At 36.4% G+C, this 18,101-nt stretch overlaps 1 protein-coding gene across 1 annotated transcript in view; it reads left to right on the top strand.

Moving 5' to 3' along the window:
• Window positions 1-18,101, top strand: part of MALRD1 (MAM and LDL receptor class A domain containing 1) — a 580,486-nt gene that overhangs the window by 426,198 nt on the left and 136,187 nt on the right. Inside the window, exon 33 of the mRNA XM_024765840.1 lies at window positions 1,381-1,538. Within this exon, the coding sequence (XP_024621608.1) occupies window positions 1,381-1,538 (158 nt within the window). The remainder of the gene's footprint in view (window positions 1-1,380; window positions 1,539-18,101) is intronic.

The raw sequence follows: 18,101 nt of genomic DNA, 5'->3' as shown, positions 1-18,101 counted from the left end.
GCCATTTTGAAATTTACCCAGAACAGTGTGTTCTTAATAACAAGACCTGCCCTCAAGAGAGAGCACCAATAAGTATTGGCTATTGCAACAGCTAAATCCAAATCACTGATAACACCAAATGTGGATGAGAATGAGAAGAAACAGGAACTCTCATTCATTGCTGATGGAACTGAAAAATGGGACAGCCAACTTTGGAAGACAGGTTGTCAGTTTCATACAAAACTAAACATAGTCTTACATTAGATCCAGCTGTTGTGTACCTTGGTATACTCACAAATGAATTGAAAACTTCTGTCTACACAAAAGCTTAACACACTGATGCTTACATAAGCTTTATTCATATTTGCTAAAGCTTAGAAGAAACCAAGATGTTCTTCATAGGTGAATGGATAAGCAAACTGTGGTACATCCATACAAGGGAATGTTATTCAGTGATAAAAATAAATGAGCTATCAAGCCACAGAAAGACATGGAAGAACCTTAAATGATACATATTGCTAACTGAAAGAAGCTAATCTAAAAAGGCTATGTACTGTATGATTCCAACTATATGACATTCTGGAAAAGGCATACTGTTAATTCACAATTTATGATTTAAGAACATATATCTCAGTAACAATAATAAATACCACAGGAAAAAATACTTTTAATTAGAAAATATGTTAATAACCTTAGTTTAGAACTACAAATAAATATTTAGCATAAGAAAGTATATATATATATATTTTTTTCATTCTCCCCCAACACCACAGAGGGAATAATGACTATGATGAATTTTGATGATGTCGGCAGAAAAATAAAATCCAATTGTGTTTAAATGGAGAGCTCTTTCACATACTAATGCAGTTGAGAAGAACAAAAGTTATCTATTGCTTAGAAAAATAACGTGGTGACTTTAAGAATTACATTTCACTTTGCAGTTCTTGCCTACCATTCACTGTTAACTTTGGTCAGCGTGGGAATCGGAACAACCAAAAATGAGATACAATATCAATCAGCCCCAGCAGCCTCTGAACCTGCTCTACATGCAGCATACAAAATATTTTATGTATTTGAAACTGACAGACAGGTTTGAGCAAACTAGGAGAAAAGGAATACACTTTCAGAGTGAACACAACTATTTGATCACTTTATGCACAAGTCGCATACCAAGGTGAATTTTATGAATCACATAATCATAGTGACACTCTTTTTAATATTGGTTCAAAGAATTAAATATTATTAATATATAACAGAAAAAGAAAATGAGTTGTGTTTAATTTTCTGTGTGTGTGTGTGTGTGTTTGGGGAAAAATGAAATCTGTACTTGATTTAAATATATTCTGCCTCATGCTATAAAACATATTTCACTAAATAAAAAATATATTCATCTGTTACAAGGTAGTGGCCAGCACTTCCTGTATGTCAACTCATCTGGCCCCAAAGAAGGATACACTGCAAGAATCACTACTTCTCAATGCTTCCCAGCAAGCCTCGGAATGTGTACTGTTCGGTTCTGGTTCTACATGGTCGATCCCAGGAGCATGGGAGTATTAAAGGTACAAAAGGAAGATAGAGATTTGTCTTTCACTGAGATATTCAGAGCATGTGTTTAAACTTTTTTTTTTTTTTTTGGTAGTCAGACAGCACCCATCCTGATTCTATTAACTTCTCTTTTCTTTCTGGGGCGATGGGACTTTGGCAAGCAGTGCTGTCATTCATCTTAATCTCATTCAAGATTTATGTCATTCACTGCTGCCACCTGAACTCAATTATGGTTCATGCTATTTAAAAGATTATCTAGAGATAAAAGATTATGGGCAGATTCTACATATATCTTCTAATAACAACTTAGATAGGGACAATGAAGAAATATGATGAGAGGGATAATAATGGAGAGAATTTTCTTCCACACAGTAAAAGCAAAGCACACTTAAGATTATAAGTATATATCAGCTCACGCTAAAACCAACATACCTGCTTCATTTTTAACTAATTTAATATAAGAATCTGCACCAAATGCAAATGTCTTTAAAGAAACAAGTTGCTGCATTTATACTTCTTATTGCATGAGAGATCAATGAATGAGCTTTTCATTCATTAGGAACCAATTTTGAAATCTTAATTTCTAATTCAAAGATTGTATATCAGAACACAACATGTAGTGTTATTGCTTTGAAATTATAGAGTCATTTATTATTGGGATAAATACAATTTGGAATTTTTGTCTTTATCTCAAACATTGTCCCTTATAAATAATAACAGCTATTATTAAGTGATTCCTATCTTTCTGGCTGTTCATTTTAACTTTATATGTGTTATCAGTTTTAATTCTCACATTCACCTGATGAGGTAGTATCTTTTTCCCAAATTTTTAGTAAAGAAACTGAAACTCAAAGTGACTTAGTAATTTTTCCATGATTACACAACTAGCCAAAAATCTGATTTCAGAGGTCTGACATCCTTTATCCAGCATTGTTTCTCAGATTTTCTGCAGTATTCAGAGTTGTCTAAGGAAAAACATGAGGGAAAGAAGGAATAAACGGCCTTATCAATTCTAGCCATTGATAGGAAAGAGAGCTCTTATCAAGTAAAACTAAAAACATGCAAAGAAAGTGGTGGAGTTATATGGATTCTATTTAAATGTCCATTTTCCTAAATGTCCATTTTTAACAGTTTGAATACATGTGAGTCTATGTAGATCATGAGAAAAGTTTGCTTTTTTTTTCATTGTTTTTACATAATGTGAATATTCAGTAGATTAGCCTTTTGCTTATGCTAAATTTTGTCCAGGGTAATTTATAACTACTGATCTTAAAAAAAACTCTGTAACATGTTGTTTTTACCAACATTTTAAAACATCGATGCTGCAATTGAAGAGGACACTAGTCAATGGTTATTTGTTACACACGGAAGCAAATAAGAAATGGAAAGGCCAATGAACCATTCAATGGAATGCACGCGGATTCCAGTCACTTTCTAACAAAATGTTGCTTCCTCAATTCAAAAACAGTGTCCGTATATCCTTTAGCTCTTCACCAGCTGGTCATTCAGTGCTATAGACTGAATGTTTTCGTCTCCCAAAATTCAAATATTAAAGTCGAACTAAGACAGTCAACTAGTTTAGTTACCTAGTTAAACAGCCCACTGCTTTAATCCATGCTTCCACAAATAACCTTTGAAATGGAAACGTTGGCCTCAAGTCTTGATTTCTGATAGCTTGCTTTTGGTGAGTACAGGTTTTTCTAACTGGAGGCCAGCAGTTAAGTGTAGCAATGCTTTTATACTCTGGGCTGCCTTCAGAGAGGTCTACTGGAAAGAACAGTGGAGGCCAATGGTAGTCAGGTTGACACCCAGGTTTTGTAGAGGAACTGCCCTACCCTACTCCAGATTGTCTTGGTAGGTTTGACTGTCACCATGGCTTTTTTTTTTTTTTACCGCCTCCATAGATGACCCAAGTGGGGCCAATCATAGTCATTTACAGTATTTGATGCAATGTTTATAAGAGGCTTTCTCTTTCTTCTGTGTTGCAAGTCACAAGGAAGTAGGCTAAATCTGGGGCTATAGAAAGCCATCTTTCCCAATATGGGGAGAGAGATTGTGTGAGAAAGAAGCTAGCACACAGAGGGACATAGGACTAAAAAAAAAAAAGGAGGAAACAGAATTGTGCCTGTTTTGTTTAAATCCTGGAGCCTGCTTTACCTGAGCCAGTAAAATTCTTTTTGTTACTTGCTATTGAAAAATTCCTAACTATGACAGGCACCCAAGGAGAAACTGTTTTCATAATGTATCCTTATGTCTCTGACAGATCACAGTTCCTGTGGCAAGTCTCTTTCTCAACTATTGCTTTTAATCTTGAATTATTCCCAGACTGAAAAACTTCCTGAGTATGCCATATTTTTATATGTGAGTGAATCAATTAAGTGGAAACCCATTCTTTTTACCCTTTAAATCAAGGCTTTCCAGCAACATGCTGTTTGTTCACATGCAAGTTTATTCTTTCTTTTAATCTCTAATTTGGGTATAACAGTGTCACATTTTACAACATTTTCTACGGTGGGGTTTTTCAACTGATGTGTTGCATTTGAAAGAACCTGTAGTTACAGCATTGGCAAGTCTGATGGACAGATAGCTTCTTACAAAAGGTCTGAGAACCCAACTTTGTGCATGTATTTTCTAAATTAACCAGAAGTCCAACTAATATTATCTGGATTTGTGGTGAGGAAGAACCTCCTCTTTTGCATATTAAAAAGAAATTTTTAAAGAATAAAATAAATGATAATGTCCACTGAGGGCATGGATGTGGAGAAATAGATAGTCATTGCTATCAATATGCAATTATAAAGAGCATTTTGGAAATTAAAAGCTTTATAATTTTTATACTACCTGCCAAAACATTCTACATCTATAAATATTTATAAAGAAATAAAGATAGATATGCTTGATGTTTTATTTATAAGGTTCTTCATCTCACTGTTGTTTATAGTAGGAAATATTTGAAACGACCTGTATGTCAAATATTAAGAATTGGTGAAATATAGTACATTCACTCTTACAATGAAATACTGTGGAGAAATTAATTCTATGAATGAATAATTAATGATGAAGAGAAGTATTTATGATTCATTAATAACCAAAGTAACCAAATTAACAAATGTGTATTTTAGAATGCCATATAAAAATATATCTAGTTTTATATATGTTAACATATGAATATCTATATCTATATATTAATTTAATAAATATCTGTATCTGTGTGTGTGTGTATATATATATATATGAAAAATATATGGAAAGATAGACACTAAAATGGTAAAAGTAATTACCTCTAGATGGTGAAATGAAAAGATTTTTTTCATTACTTTTACTCTTATTTATTTTATAATTTTTCTACATTAAACATGTATTACCTTTCTAATGAGAAAAATATATATTTCTAAAGGGTCTTGATGTTTGAAAAGGTTGAAAGACACTGCTCTAGGATATGCCATAAATAGGTGACTTCTTGAGTTAATAAATAGCAAATACAATTCTGGAGCATATGGTAGATTATAACTGTGCTAATCTGAAACTATTTCTTACACTGATTACATAAATCCTTTAGAAAGGATATGGCAAAGAAAATACCTTCAGTGAAGTTTCATGATAGAGCATCTATAAGGCCATAAAAATAACAAGGTATTCCTAAAAGAGATTTCAAATTGCAGATTGTGAGAGAATGCTTTCTTGTCAGCACAAATTTTATGAAATTGTATTAAGTGCTATGTATTCCTTGCCCTTCTGTGCTCTGTTCTGTATCCCAGAGAACTACACTTTCCCGAGTCCTTTGCTGTCTGCATTCCTGAATAACTTTGGCCAACGGAAGGTACTGGCCAAAGATCTGAGGGCAGGAAAGAGGAGACAAGCCTTCCTCCTCTCTCTGTCTCTCTTCTTCTCCTTCTCTCTGTCTTTCTCTCTCTGTCTCTATATCTATATCTCTGTCTCTGTCTCTCTGGCTGAGTTTTTGCTGCATCTCATCTGTGACTCAGTTCCCCTAGAGAGTCCCTGCTTCCCTGGCTCTGGCTCCCACCAAGGATGCCTGCCAAATGCCATCTCCTTCCAGCAACTTAGCTTCACTACTCCCTCCCTTTGACCCTCTAGTTTTCAGATTGGAGACATCTTCCTGTACATACTAATCTAGACATCTTCCTGTACATACTAATCTTCCTGTACATACTAATCTTCCTGTACATGCTAATCAAAATTTCCTTGGTAGTTTCTCATATCTTCCATAAACTTGGTACCCATTCCCTATATTAAAGGTCCTCTATTTGAAATATGTTAGTTTATATTTTCTAACTCAGCCCTGTCTAAGTGCCCACCCCAATGAAAACACAAATCTTTTGAAGACATTAACTGATAAAACAATGAAAAATTTTGAGTGAGCTTCATTCAGTTTAAACTTGTCCTCCTTACATTAACTTATTAAAAACTTACTGTTTAGTAGGGGGGGACAGAAAACAAATTTAAGAAACACAAATAGGAAAACTTCAATTTGTGATACAATACTCTGGAGCAAAGTAAACTGTTTTCTGCTATAAATAATTACTCATGGTCTGCTGAGAGAGTTATTTTATATTGAATGGTAAGAAAGTCTCTCTGAAAAATATGAAGTTTGAATTTAGATTTGAAAAACCAGAAAGATCCATTCTTGTGAATAACTGAAGTAAGCATGTTCTAGGCAGAGGAAACAAGCTAATGGAAAAGCTCAAAAGTGGGAGGTATCTGAAGGCCAGTATAGCTGGCACAAAATAAGCAAGAGAGCGAGATACGCTAAGAGATAGGTAGGAACCAGCTCCTTCAGGGCCTTGTAAGGATGGTAAAGAGATTAGATTTTATCGTAAGAATCACGGGAAGTCATTGGAGAGTCTCTTAGCTTAGCCTGCTGTAACAAATTAACATGGCCTAGATGGCTCAAACAACAGAAGTTTATGTCTCACAGTTCTGGAGGTTGAGGAGTTCAAGATCAAGGTATGGGCCAATTTGGATCCTGTTGTGAACCCTCTTCCTGACTTTTCACTGTGTGCTCACCTGTCAGAAGGAGATCATCTCTCTGTGTCTCTTCTTATAAGGACACTAATCTCATTCACAGGGACCTCACCCTCATGAGCTAATAACCTCCCAAAGATCCTACCTCCCAAAACCAAAACATTGGGAATGAAGGCTTCAACATATGAATTTGAGGAGACTCATTAAGTCCATAGCAGAGAGTTTAAAATCGAGGGATAATAACACCTCATTTGAAAATTTAGAAGATCTGTCTGGCTGCTGAGGGGGAAAAGGACAGGACCTGGGGGTAGGAGGAGGCCAGAAAGTGGAAGTGAAACAGGGAGACAAGTTAGAAGATGACTTCCAGGGGTCTCCGGCAGAGAAGATATAGCTTGGTTTAAAGTGGAGTATAAGGATAAACTGGAAAACAATTGCTACAAGTAATGAACATGACTTAGATCTTCACTGGCATATTAAGATTATTTTCTAAATAAAGCACACTTTAATTGTATTAGTATATTAGTGAAGGACATCATATAAAGCTGGGGCAGTCAAAGAAAACATACAGTTGATGAGATCAAAGTGAAATTCAATTATGACGTCCCTATTACTTTTTAGGGTAAAAAGCCAAACAATTCAGTTTTATCCCAGCCTGTAAAGTAGAGTGCTGCATGATGGAGGAAATGTTTTACGGGAACTGGAAAGCCTGGTAGTATAATAAGTGAATAATATTCAGGATAGTGAATGAATAATATTCAGAATAATAAGATAGCTATACAGGCATCAGTACCCCTTGATTCACAGGCTCACAAATTATGGAACAATGCTAATACATACTTTATTTTCTAGGTCAGTTTCTTTCTGTCTTTCAATTACCTACCTACATATTAAATTAAAAGCACTCTTTAAAATGGTTCTGGTCTCTTTCTCATTCACATTGCCAAAAGAGCCCTAAGTGAAACCCAATTAATTTCCCATGAGATTATTTAGTTTCAGTAGTTCATCTTTCTAGCTTCTGGCTTGTTCTGATATTTAATGCTAGCTCAGGTGAGTTATTTAATATCTATGGAAAGAGGTAAAGTTTGACACAGGACAAGAGAATGTCTCTGCAAATGACTAATATCCTTTGGTTACTCCAGACTCATGTTTTAAAGATACAAAAAGGAAGTGAACTTTTATAATTAATACTTTTTGTAATTTATAGAAATTTCTAATTGCTCAGGGGGGGAAAAAACGAACTATTTCCTAAAACTTCTTTCAGTGTTAACAGGTGGGTTAATATATCTAAATGGGCTTCTAGAAGGCTGGTGTTCATATATCAGAACAGTTAGCCACCAGGTTGAAGTGGCCTTGATTTTAAAGTTGAGTTTTAGAGCTACATGATTTCTGCTAAAACCTATGGAATTTAGCATGTAAATATTCCATTCGGGAAGCCATTATTGAGGTGGCCGCATGCTTGTGAATTCTGCTTTGTTTTGTTTTAATGTGATATTTAGGACGATAATAAGATCAGAGAAAAAAAAGAAAAAAGCCGAGAATAATATCGGAGGGTTACTGTATGCCATACCCTGAAGTCGTTTACATGTATTGATTGATCTAATCCTCACACCTTCCATGAGGCAAGTAATGACATTACCTACATTTTAACAGATGAGGAAAATGAGATACAGGAAGCTTCAGGAACTTGTTCAAGGTCACAGAGCTATTTACGAAATGGCTCCAGCATATGCTTTTAATTACTATGCTCACTGCCTCTCAGAACTAGATGGGTTTTTTATGGCGTATTTTATTTTCCATATTTTATTATTCAAAATCATCTTTTATTTCCTACCAATAGTTACTGAAATCTGGTTCTTTAAAAGGTGCTTTGCATATTTCCGGTTCTACATATTGTAGTTTTCAGTATAAATTTGATTTGAATTACAAATGTAGCAAAAAACAAAAAAAAAATTGGTGTAACAGTTATTTAAATCGTCCTCCTAAATGTGTAGTGTGTGTAAGGTGGTGTGGGAGATGCTTTCGGTATTTCTTTTTCCTATAATTGCCTGTGTGGCAAACCATTTAATCCTTCTGTGCTGCTGCTTTTGGTGATTAACTTGTGAATGAGCCGTTCCGACTACAACCTCTTTGTCAAACTGATCCAGGCCTCCTCTGGTCAGTTTCGGAGTCCTCTTGGGTTTGTCATAAGAACTATAGCTGTCCTTTTAGAAGAGTTGGACCTTTCAGGGGCCCATTTTCTAGGATAAATGCAGGAGGAACTTCTGTTTATTCCCTGTGATGTTTCCAGGCACATGAACTTCAGAACGGGAAGTTTAGCAGAGAAGGAAAAGAGTGTCACTTCAATTCAGCCTTGTTTCTTAAATGCAGGATGACCTTGGGCCCTCTGGGGGATGGTGCAGAGGCATAGTGCACCAGCGAGGGCCAGGTACTGTGAGATATTCTGGAAAGGACTTCTGACACATCAATCAGCAACTACCCTTATCACTATATATAATAATATAATCAGAAATAATTAAATAATGAATCAATGAAGTATTGTGTGTGAACAGTTTCTAGTTAACAAAGGAAATGCATTTTAAATTTACATTCATTTAATCAGGGCACTGGGTTACCACTTAGTGCAATGAAGTAATAATTTACAAGATGGTAACCTGTGTTAATGACTTGCCCCAAAGGTTCTGGTTATTACCATGAGATGTTATGTTACCACATAGATGAGGACCTGGCCCATTTCTCAATTATCACTAGTGCTCTAGAGATTCTTCCAGTGATATGTTGAGTAAAAAGAGAAAGGAGGGGGCTTCCCTGGTGGCGCAGTGGTTGGGAGTCCGCCTGCCAATGCATGGGACGCGGGTTCATGCCCCGGTCCGGGAAGATCCCACATGCCGCAGAGCGGCTGGACCCGTGAGCCATGACCACTGAGCCTGCGCGTCCGGAGCCTGTGCTCCGCAACGGGAGAGGCCACAACAGTGAGAGGCCCGCGTACCGCAAAAAAAAAAAAAGAGAGAGAGAAAGGAGGAAAATGTTAAGTTTCGAAAAGGAAAAAATATATTTTAGAAAGTTGAATATGTACTTGTATTCATATAGAAATATATATACAAAATTAAATAGCTACTTGTTTGTATGGCATATGCTTCAGACAATTTACACATCAGATTTTTTTGTTTAATCCTTTTCTTTATTATTAGTGCTTAATTTAACAATGCATTTTTTATGATGTTATGTTATTGTGAAAGTTGTTGAGAGGCACTATCAGTATTCGGTCAATAATTTTATTCCTTTTTTATATGCATTTTAACTGTCCCAGACTAACCAGTTCTCTCTCATTCCTGTCACATGCTAAACCTCATGGTCATTATTTCCACAGGTGGTGGTACACTGCTTATCAAAGACAGCTTTTTTTTGTTTTGTTTTGTTTTTGGTTTGTTTTTTTTTTTGCGGTACGCGGGCCTCCCACTGCTGTGGCCTCTCCCGTTGCGGAGCACAGGCTCCGGACGCGCAGGCTCAGCGGCCATGACTCACGGGCCCAGCCACTCCGCGGCATGTGGGATCTTCCCAGACCAGGGCACGAACCTGCGTCCCCTGCATCGGCAGGCGGACTCTCAACCACTGCGCCACCAGGGAAGCCCAAAGGCAGCTTTTGAGAACAACATTCGATAGTGTTTAAAAGCAGAAACAATAATATATGCAGATATCCCCAGGCATAAAAGGTTGGAAGTGTGTCTAGGAGTCACTGAGCATACTTAGCACATTTCTGCCCTCTAAACAGACTTGTCGAAGCTCGAGATTATACCCTACATTTGAGCATTTCATACTAATTTAGCATAAACATAACTAGTAATGTACTAAGGCGGTAATTCGCAACGTGTCTCACACACTGCTGTGTTGCAGTCATTTGTAAGATGTGACACAGGTAATACGCAAGAACAGTAGTTAAAATGAACCCAGGTACTTTTTAGTGATTTCCTCCCTTTTTTGAGTATAGATTCAAGATTCTCCCTATATTATATCAGTGTGCTGTATTTAATCTGACAGGTCTTATTGAATAGAAGAGAAGAAATGTAAGGTTGTATCTGATGTGTCAGGCATTTTGTCAAGCAGTTTGCATGACCCTCAGGACCATGTGATGAGGGACACCGAGGAGAGTGCGTCAAACACAACATATCATCCATCACATAGTGAGACTCATGAGCTTCTGTTAACAACTTAGCAAAGGTGGGCACACAGACCTTGACAGCAAAGATACTTGGATAGGACAGGTAGAGGAAACGATGCTGACATGTGCTGTGTATCTTTTATTGTAGATAGTAGACATATAAACCTCAGGATGGTAAAAAAATGCTGCTGCAAGTTTCTGTTAAAGTATAAATTATCAGGCTGGGATGGCACTACATGAAACGCAAAGGGTGACACTCAGAAGGAGCTAATCGAATATGACCTTCAAATTAGACTTTCCCTTTAGAGTATAATAAAAGCAGGAAAAGAAAAGTGACCTCAGGTTGAAGAGTTATGCTGCTAAAAATTAAAATCAAGTTACCGTTTTAGGACAGAGACATGGGAATTTGCAAAAGAAGGTATTTCTTACCCCTGCCTACAAGCAGGCTAGATGCAAAGTCACCTTGAGAAAGAACCAAAACTCAGCTTCACGTAGAAGTCTGGGTCCCAAGCTGAATATTGCTTCTTAAAAAAAAAAAACAAAAAAAAAAAACATTTAACAGATTCATAGTAAAGCAACTTTTCTTTTACATTTTTATTTTGTGAAATCTGTCAGTCTCTATTTTCTTTATAGATTTTGGCCTTAATACTTTGCTTAGGAAGCCCTTTCCTGTCATAAAATAAAATATTCTCATTTTTTTAAGTTATCTCATAATTTTGACTTTTTAGATTTAACTAATTCATCTACTTATAATTGATTTTGCATATATATGGTGAGAAGTTAGAAATTCATGATTTTCTTTCCAAATAGGAAGCTCGTTCTTCCAACATCACTGATTCAGTACTGTGTCCTCCCCCTGTTGATTTGACATGCTTTCGTAATACGTTAAGTTCATATATGCATTTGTAAACTTTCTACAGATGTATGAAAGAATGATTGTTTCTTCATTGGATGCAAAGATAGATGCACAGAGAGATGATAGAAACACAGAGATAAATTAAATCATAATCCTCTACATCCTTACTCACTGTTATCTACGTAATTTGTCAATTTAGGGAAAAAAGGTATTTTAAGTTCCTCCAGTATAAAGTCTCAGTTTGTCTTTCTGTTCTTATTGGTCTCAGCCCTTACATTTCAAAGCCATATGGTTGAATGCACGAAGATTCAAGACAGTTATAGGTGCTCAAGGAATTATAACTTTTATCAGTATCAAGTACCTCCTTTATATTTTCCTGAAATCTTATTTTATCTGTTAATAATATGGACATTCTTACCATTTAAAAAATAAATGCCGTAGACATATATACACTACCAAATGTAAAATAGATAGCTAGTGGGAAGCAGCCGCATAGCTGAGGGAAATCAGCTCCGTGCTTTGTGACCACCTAGAGGGGTGGGATAGAGAGGGTGGGAGGGAGATGCAAGAGGGAGGAGATATGGGGTTATATGTATATGTATAGCTGATTCACTTTGTTATAAAGCAGAAACTAGCACACCATTGTAAAGCAATTGTACTCCAATAAAGATGTTAATAAAAATAAATGCCTTAACACCTTACTCATCCCTTTATTTTTAACAGTCCCATGACTCTTGACTTTAGTTATGTCAGTTATAAACAGCATATGGCTGGATTCTGTTTTCCGTAATCTGAGCTTCTGTTTTTTTTAATAAATCAATTCAGTCCTTTCACATATGTACAAAACGTTTTTCGTGTGTGTTTTCTATTAGTCTTTTTCTTGTTTCATTATCTTCCCCTTTACCTCTGCCTTTAATTAGAGTGATTGTATTTCCTTTATTCCTCCTTATTCCCAGTGTTTGTAAGTTTTAATTGCTGTATATTTTTTCTAAAGTGGACATTTAATTTTTAGTAAATCTATTCAAAATATTTATCCATTTTTATTGAAAATTAATTGCATAGTTCTAACCTATCCACCCCTCAAATTAAAGAAGACCTTTGGCAAAATTTTACTGACCTGGCTCATCCTTCCAAACAACTCTATGGCTTACTAAAATTTGTTGGAACATTAGATTCATGGTGTAAATAATTCATCTACTCTCCTGGCAGTCGTATTCTTTAAAATGCCTTAGACCTCACCGGTATATAATTATCAAGTAAGACTATATGTTTTACAGTTACCTTTGCTTACTACTCTTTATTAATTCCTCTGCAGTCCGCTATATTGGATTCTTTTTGTCTGATATGTATATCAGTTTGCTCAGGGCTGCCATAACAAGATATCACAAAGTGGGCTACTTAAACAGGAGACATTTATTTTCTCACAGCTCTGGAAGCTGGTGGTCCAAGATCAAGGAGTCGGCGGTTTTGATTTCTTCTGAGTCCTCTTTCCTTTGCTTGCAGATGTTTGCTTTCTCACCATGTCCTGGTCTTTCCTCTACGTGGGTGCATTTTTAATATCTCGTCCAATGTACAAATTTCCTCTTCTTATGAGGACACCAGCAAGATTGGATTAGGGTTCACCTTAAGGGCCTCCTTTTAATTTAATTACCTCTTTAAAAGCTCTATCTCTAAATACAGTCACATTTTAAAGTACTGGGGTTTAGGGTTCAACATGAACTTTGGAGGGTCACATGCAGCCCATAGCATGTTTTATTCATAGGTATTTCAGAAACAGTGCATGGCTGGTAAGCTTTTTGAGTTCCTGATTGGCTGAAAGAAACATATCATGGATCCATACTGGAAAGATAGTTTGGGTATGAATTTCTAGGTTCAAAATTATTTTTCCTTAAGTAATTGAAGGCACTCCTGCATTGTATTCTAATGTCCAGTGTCTATCTGCCATGTAGAAGACAGCTGTCTGACTGATTATTTCTCCTCCAGGATTTTCACATGTCCTACTTTTCTCGCAGGAAGTGGGTAAAATATTCTTTTAATCCTTGGAGTTGATAAATTCTCCTGGGAATTTGATGGGCTCTCATCATTTTTCACCTCCGGGAGGATTTCATCTGTAATTTATTTAATTATTTCCTTCTAAAGACATCTATTAGACTGATGTGGAAACTTCTGGATCTATCCTTGCTATCCCCTACCATATATTCTCAAAGTTTTCATCTCTTGGTCCTCTGACACTGTGGTCTTGGGAGGATCACTTGGTTCAGTTTTCCAGTTCACTTTGTGAAATTTAATCTGTATCGATTCTGCTATGCTGTTCATCTCTGGGGACTTTACTTCAGCAATTATTTCGTTAATTTCCAAGAACTCTGAATGCTTCTTTTTCATATTAGTTTGTTCTATTTTATAGATATGATGGACACTTGAATCTCTCAAGGGAATTAATTACATTTCTTTATATATTTCCCCATTTATCCTATTAGCAGTTGTTCTCGTGGTGTTCAGTACTGGTCTCAATTTAATTCCTGTCTTTCAGAATTTTCCTCAACTGTCAGGTTACTTACTATTGGTTTTCTATTCCTATATGTGGATGCGTCTAGATTGGATAATATTACCATGTGTATTTTATTGTATCAGACCAAGTAGGAAATTTTCTTTTCCTAGCAGTGAATATGCATTCTAATTCAAGATCTCCAGTTTTATTGCTCTGGTGTAAAGAAGGAGATGCATTTTCTAGTGGACTTACATTTCTGATGTACTGCTGGCTTGCTTATTTGTCGAGGGAAGTACAAGTACTTTGTGGCAGTCACAAGGCCACCACTTCACTTCTTTGGTCTCAGTGCCCTTTCGTGAAAACTCCCGTGTCAGATCTCCCACGCCAGCAGTATTTATCCACCTGTGTGTCCTAGGTATGAATGCCTGCATCAGTAACTCCTAACATATGGACTGATCTGGCTTTTTGTGGAGTCCTTTGATTAATTATGAGCTAGTGACACATGCGTAGCTTCTTCTCTATGCTGTCCACCTCTTAGAGTTATTCCAGAATTCCACTGCGAACAGTCACTTTTTTGTTGGTCTTTTTTTCACCTGTAGATGTTTGCAAGTTCCTCAGTTTTGTTTATGTAATTTCAACCAACAGTTTCCATTTGGTTTAAAACTTCCAGAAAGTCCTTACTATTTTTGTATGTTGGTAGATGTGCTCCTAAGTTTCCTGTGCTTCTGTGGATTTCTTTCAGTATTTTTCCTGTCTTTGCAGCGGAACGTTCTTGAGGTGTATGAGTAAACATATGTTTTTAGTTAGCCATCAGAACCAGGAACCATTTTTCCAAATATTTACAATTCTGCAGAATACACTAAAAAAAGTAAACTCCCTTTTTTTTCTGTTTGTTGTTTTACAGTCTAAAAATTTCCCTCATTTTGAAGGAAGATGTTTTGAAGGCATTTTGAAGGTAGTCTGTACAGTGATTAGTTGGGAGAAAAAACATGGAGGTATCAGGCTAACACTGAATGCTACACAGGTCATTCTACTATTGAGAAATATTTGGTTGGTGCTTTATGTCTGATTACTCCTAAATAGTCTGTCTCTTTCAAAGAATGTGAAGTTAATGTTGTAGAGCTAAATACAAGTCAGCCACTTCAATTTCCACATGCATAGTAGCTGTAATTTTTCTCAGCTCTTCTTCTTCTGATACAGCCAGTGACGTTTTTTGCAAACTAGCGATGTTCAGGAAAGGCAATCAACTGGAAACCTATGTCCTAGACCCAGCTTTCTAAGTTGCTAATGACTAGAAACTTACAGAGTTTCTAAAGCTCTCTGGTTCTCATTCCCCTTATTTACAAGCACCCTAGTGATGCATTTGTAAAAAACCTGAAAAATCTGAAATTGTGCCCTGAAATCATTTTTTTTTTAATCCCGTGAATGTGTCAGCTCATTATGGTGAAGTTGCCTAGTTAACTTTCTTATTAACATGACTCATCCTACTATATTAACTCTTTTTTTCTGAATGGATGATATATGATATGTAATAGCAAGCTCTTAGATAATAATAAAAAGGAAATGTATTTAGTCTTGATACTTTATATACATTATTTTAATTTAAACCTAATAACAGACATATCAGGAAGATATCAGTATTTCTTCCATTTAACAAAAGAGAAATCAAAGCTTGAAAATGTTACATAATTTAGCCTAAGACATCCAGTTAGTATTGGCAGAGCCAGGATTAGAATCTGGGTCCTAGCCCCTGACCATAACACTGTTCAGCCTTCTTATTTATAGGGAGGTAAAACCCTGAAGGAAAGTTATATGCTTTTTAAATATGATAGAGGGACCAGAAATTCCTCCTTTTACCACAAATATTCACCAGCAAATTTGGCTGGTCCTTTATAGTTTGAACAGGGTTTTCATGTCAGTGAACTCATTTAATTTGCTCTGAGATGTTACAGAACAAACTGGATTCCCTTTTTCCCATCTCCAATGAGAAAGGCAAAGAAAAAAAGAGTGATCTATTTCCACAGCCTTTAGGGACAGAGCCGAAATGTAGATGGTTCTGCAGTTCAAATTCTGACGTTCTAAGGTTTTTGTTTTTTTTTTAAATCATCCATTCTCCTACTTACCTATGGTGTATTTTTAAATTTTAAGACACCATAGCTTATTTATAACTCACTGACTGCCTAACCCAGAAAGAAAATTGTGGTGATGTTTTAGTGCGAACAAGGAACTATTTGTAAGAAATAGCGATTAGGGTATTGCTAGCTCTCACAGCAGTACCTGAATAATCCTGATTTTTATAAGTAGATACGTTTTCTTTATCAGATAAAATGATGAATTTGCCAAGGTAGAACTTGTGCAGTGAGAAACAATGAGAATGCTACTTCTACTTCCACCACTGGTCATCGAGTTACTTGGTCTCTAGGCCCTGTAAAGTTTTTGACTAGATGATCTCCAAGATCCTGTCCAACTCCAAAGTTCTTAAATCTTTAGCTTTTTCATTCTTTCATTCTTTAGCAAATGTTTACTGATCCCCTATTATGTACCTGGCAAGTGCTCAAGGCATACATAAATAAACAAAACAGACAACTCCCTGCTCCCGTAGAATTTATGTCATAATGGGGAAACTGCCATTAAACAGCAGGAAATGAGATCAGTGAGTAAGCTGAGTACTCTTTTTCAAGACTCTGTGACAAAGTAAAGCAGTGTAAGAGGATCGGTCGGGCTGGGTATGGGCAGAGTGAGCCGCTTTAAGGGTGTAAGCTTAGAGCAAACGCTTGAAGGAGGTGAGGCTGTGAGCCACGCAGATACAGCGCCCGGAGTGGGAGAACAGACAGAGAGAAAGAAACAGTACAAAGACCCAAGTCAGGAGTGTTCATGGGGTTTAAGGAGATGGGCAGGGGAGTCTTGTAGCTAGAGCACAGGGAAGGAGGAGAGAGTAAGAAGACACAGAGGAAGGGGAATGGGGAGAGGTCTTGAAAAAACTTTCATACCATTGGAAGGATATTTTTATTACCTTTGTTGTGTGACCCAGTTCTAGAAAGTTGCTATTACTGAGTTCTTAAGTGCCTCCTTTGATAGCTTAATATACCTGGTACTTTGATAATTCTTGCCTCTGATCAGGCAAAGGAGCTTGGTCTTAAAGAGGGAGTTGGGAAAAGGAGCTGACATTGGCAAGCTTAGAGGTGATGTGCCACTTGACTTTTTTAAACGTCCAAAATTGGAAATAGAAAGTGTGATGGAAAGAGGGTAGGGAGGAAAGAGAGGGTGAGTAAATGTGTTTAGAAGACCAAGTGACCATTTGAATAATTGCTTTAATTGGCATTGAAATGGATGAGGCAATTGTTTTTTTCCAACAGAATAGGAAATTGAGTGAATCAAAGCAAATCAGGAAAATTCCACACTAGCTCTGTCATTCTCTACTGTGAATATTTTGAGTTTTTAAAAATATTCTTTAGATTCATAGACTTTATTTCTTTTAGCAGTTTTAGGTTTACAGAAAAATTGAGCAGAATGCCCAGACGGTTCCTGTATACAGTACCCACTCTCATTACCCCCAGCTCCAAGTTTTCGCTATTATTAACATCTTGCATTACTCTGGTGTATTTGTTACAGTCGATGAGCCAATATTAGCTCTTTATTATTAACTAAAGTCCATAGTCTACATTAAGGTTCACTCTTCATGCTGTACATTCCATGGGTTTTCACAAATGTATAAGGATGTGTACCCACAGTTTCATACAGAATAGTTTCACTGCCCTAAAATTCCCCTGGGCTCAATCTATTCACCCTTCCCTACCTCTCCCACACTTCTGGTAACCATTGATCATTTTTTACTGTGTCCACAGTTTTATCTTTTCCAGAAATTCATATAGTTAAAATCATTCAGTCTGTAGCCCTTTTAGATTGGCTTCTTTCACTTAGAGATATGCGTTTATCCATGTCTTTTTTGTGGCTTGATAGCTCACTTCTGTTTTTATCACTGAATAAGATTCCAGTGTATGGATGTACCAAAGTTTAACTATTCATCTGTTGAAAACCCTGCTGGTTGCTTCCAAGTTTTGACAATTATAAATAAAGCTGCGATACACATTAAT

This window comes from Neophocaena asiaeorientalis, unplaced genomic scaffold, assembly GCF_003031525.2.
Source record: "Neophocaena asiaeorientalis asiaeorientalis breed wild unplaced genomic scaffold, Neophocaena_asiaeorientalis_V1.1 scaffold217, whole genome shotgun sequence".
Lineage (NCBI taxonomy): Eukaryota > Metazoa > Chordata > Mammalia > Artiodactyla > Phocoenidae > Neophocaena > Neophocaena asiaeorientalis.
Note: the sequence above shows the minus strand (reverse complement) of the source record. Positions and strands in the feature narration are given on the sequence as shown.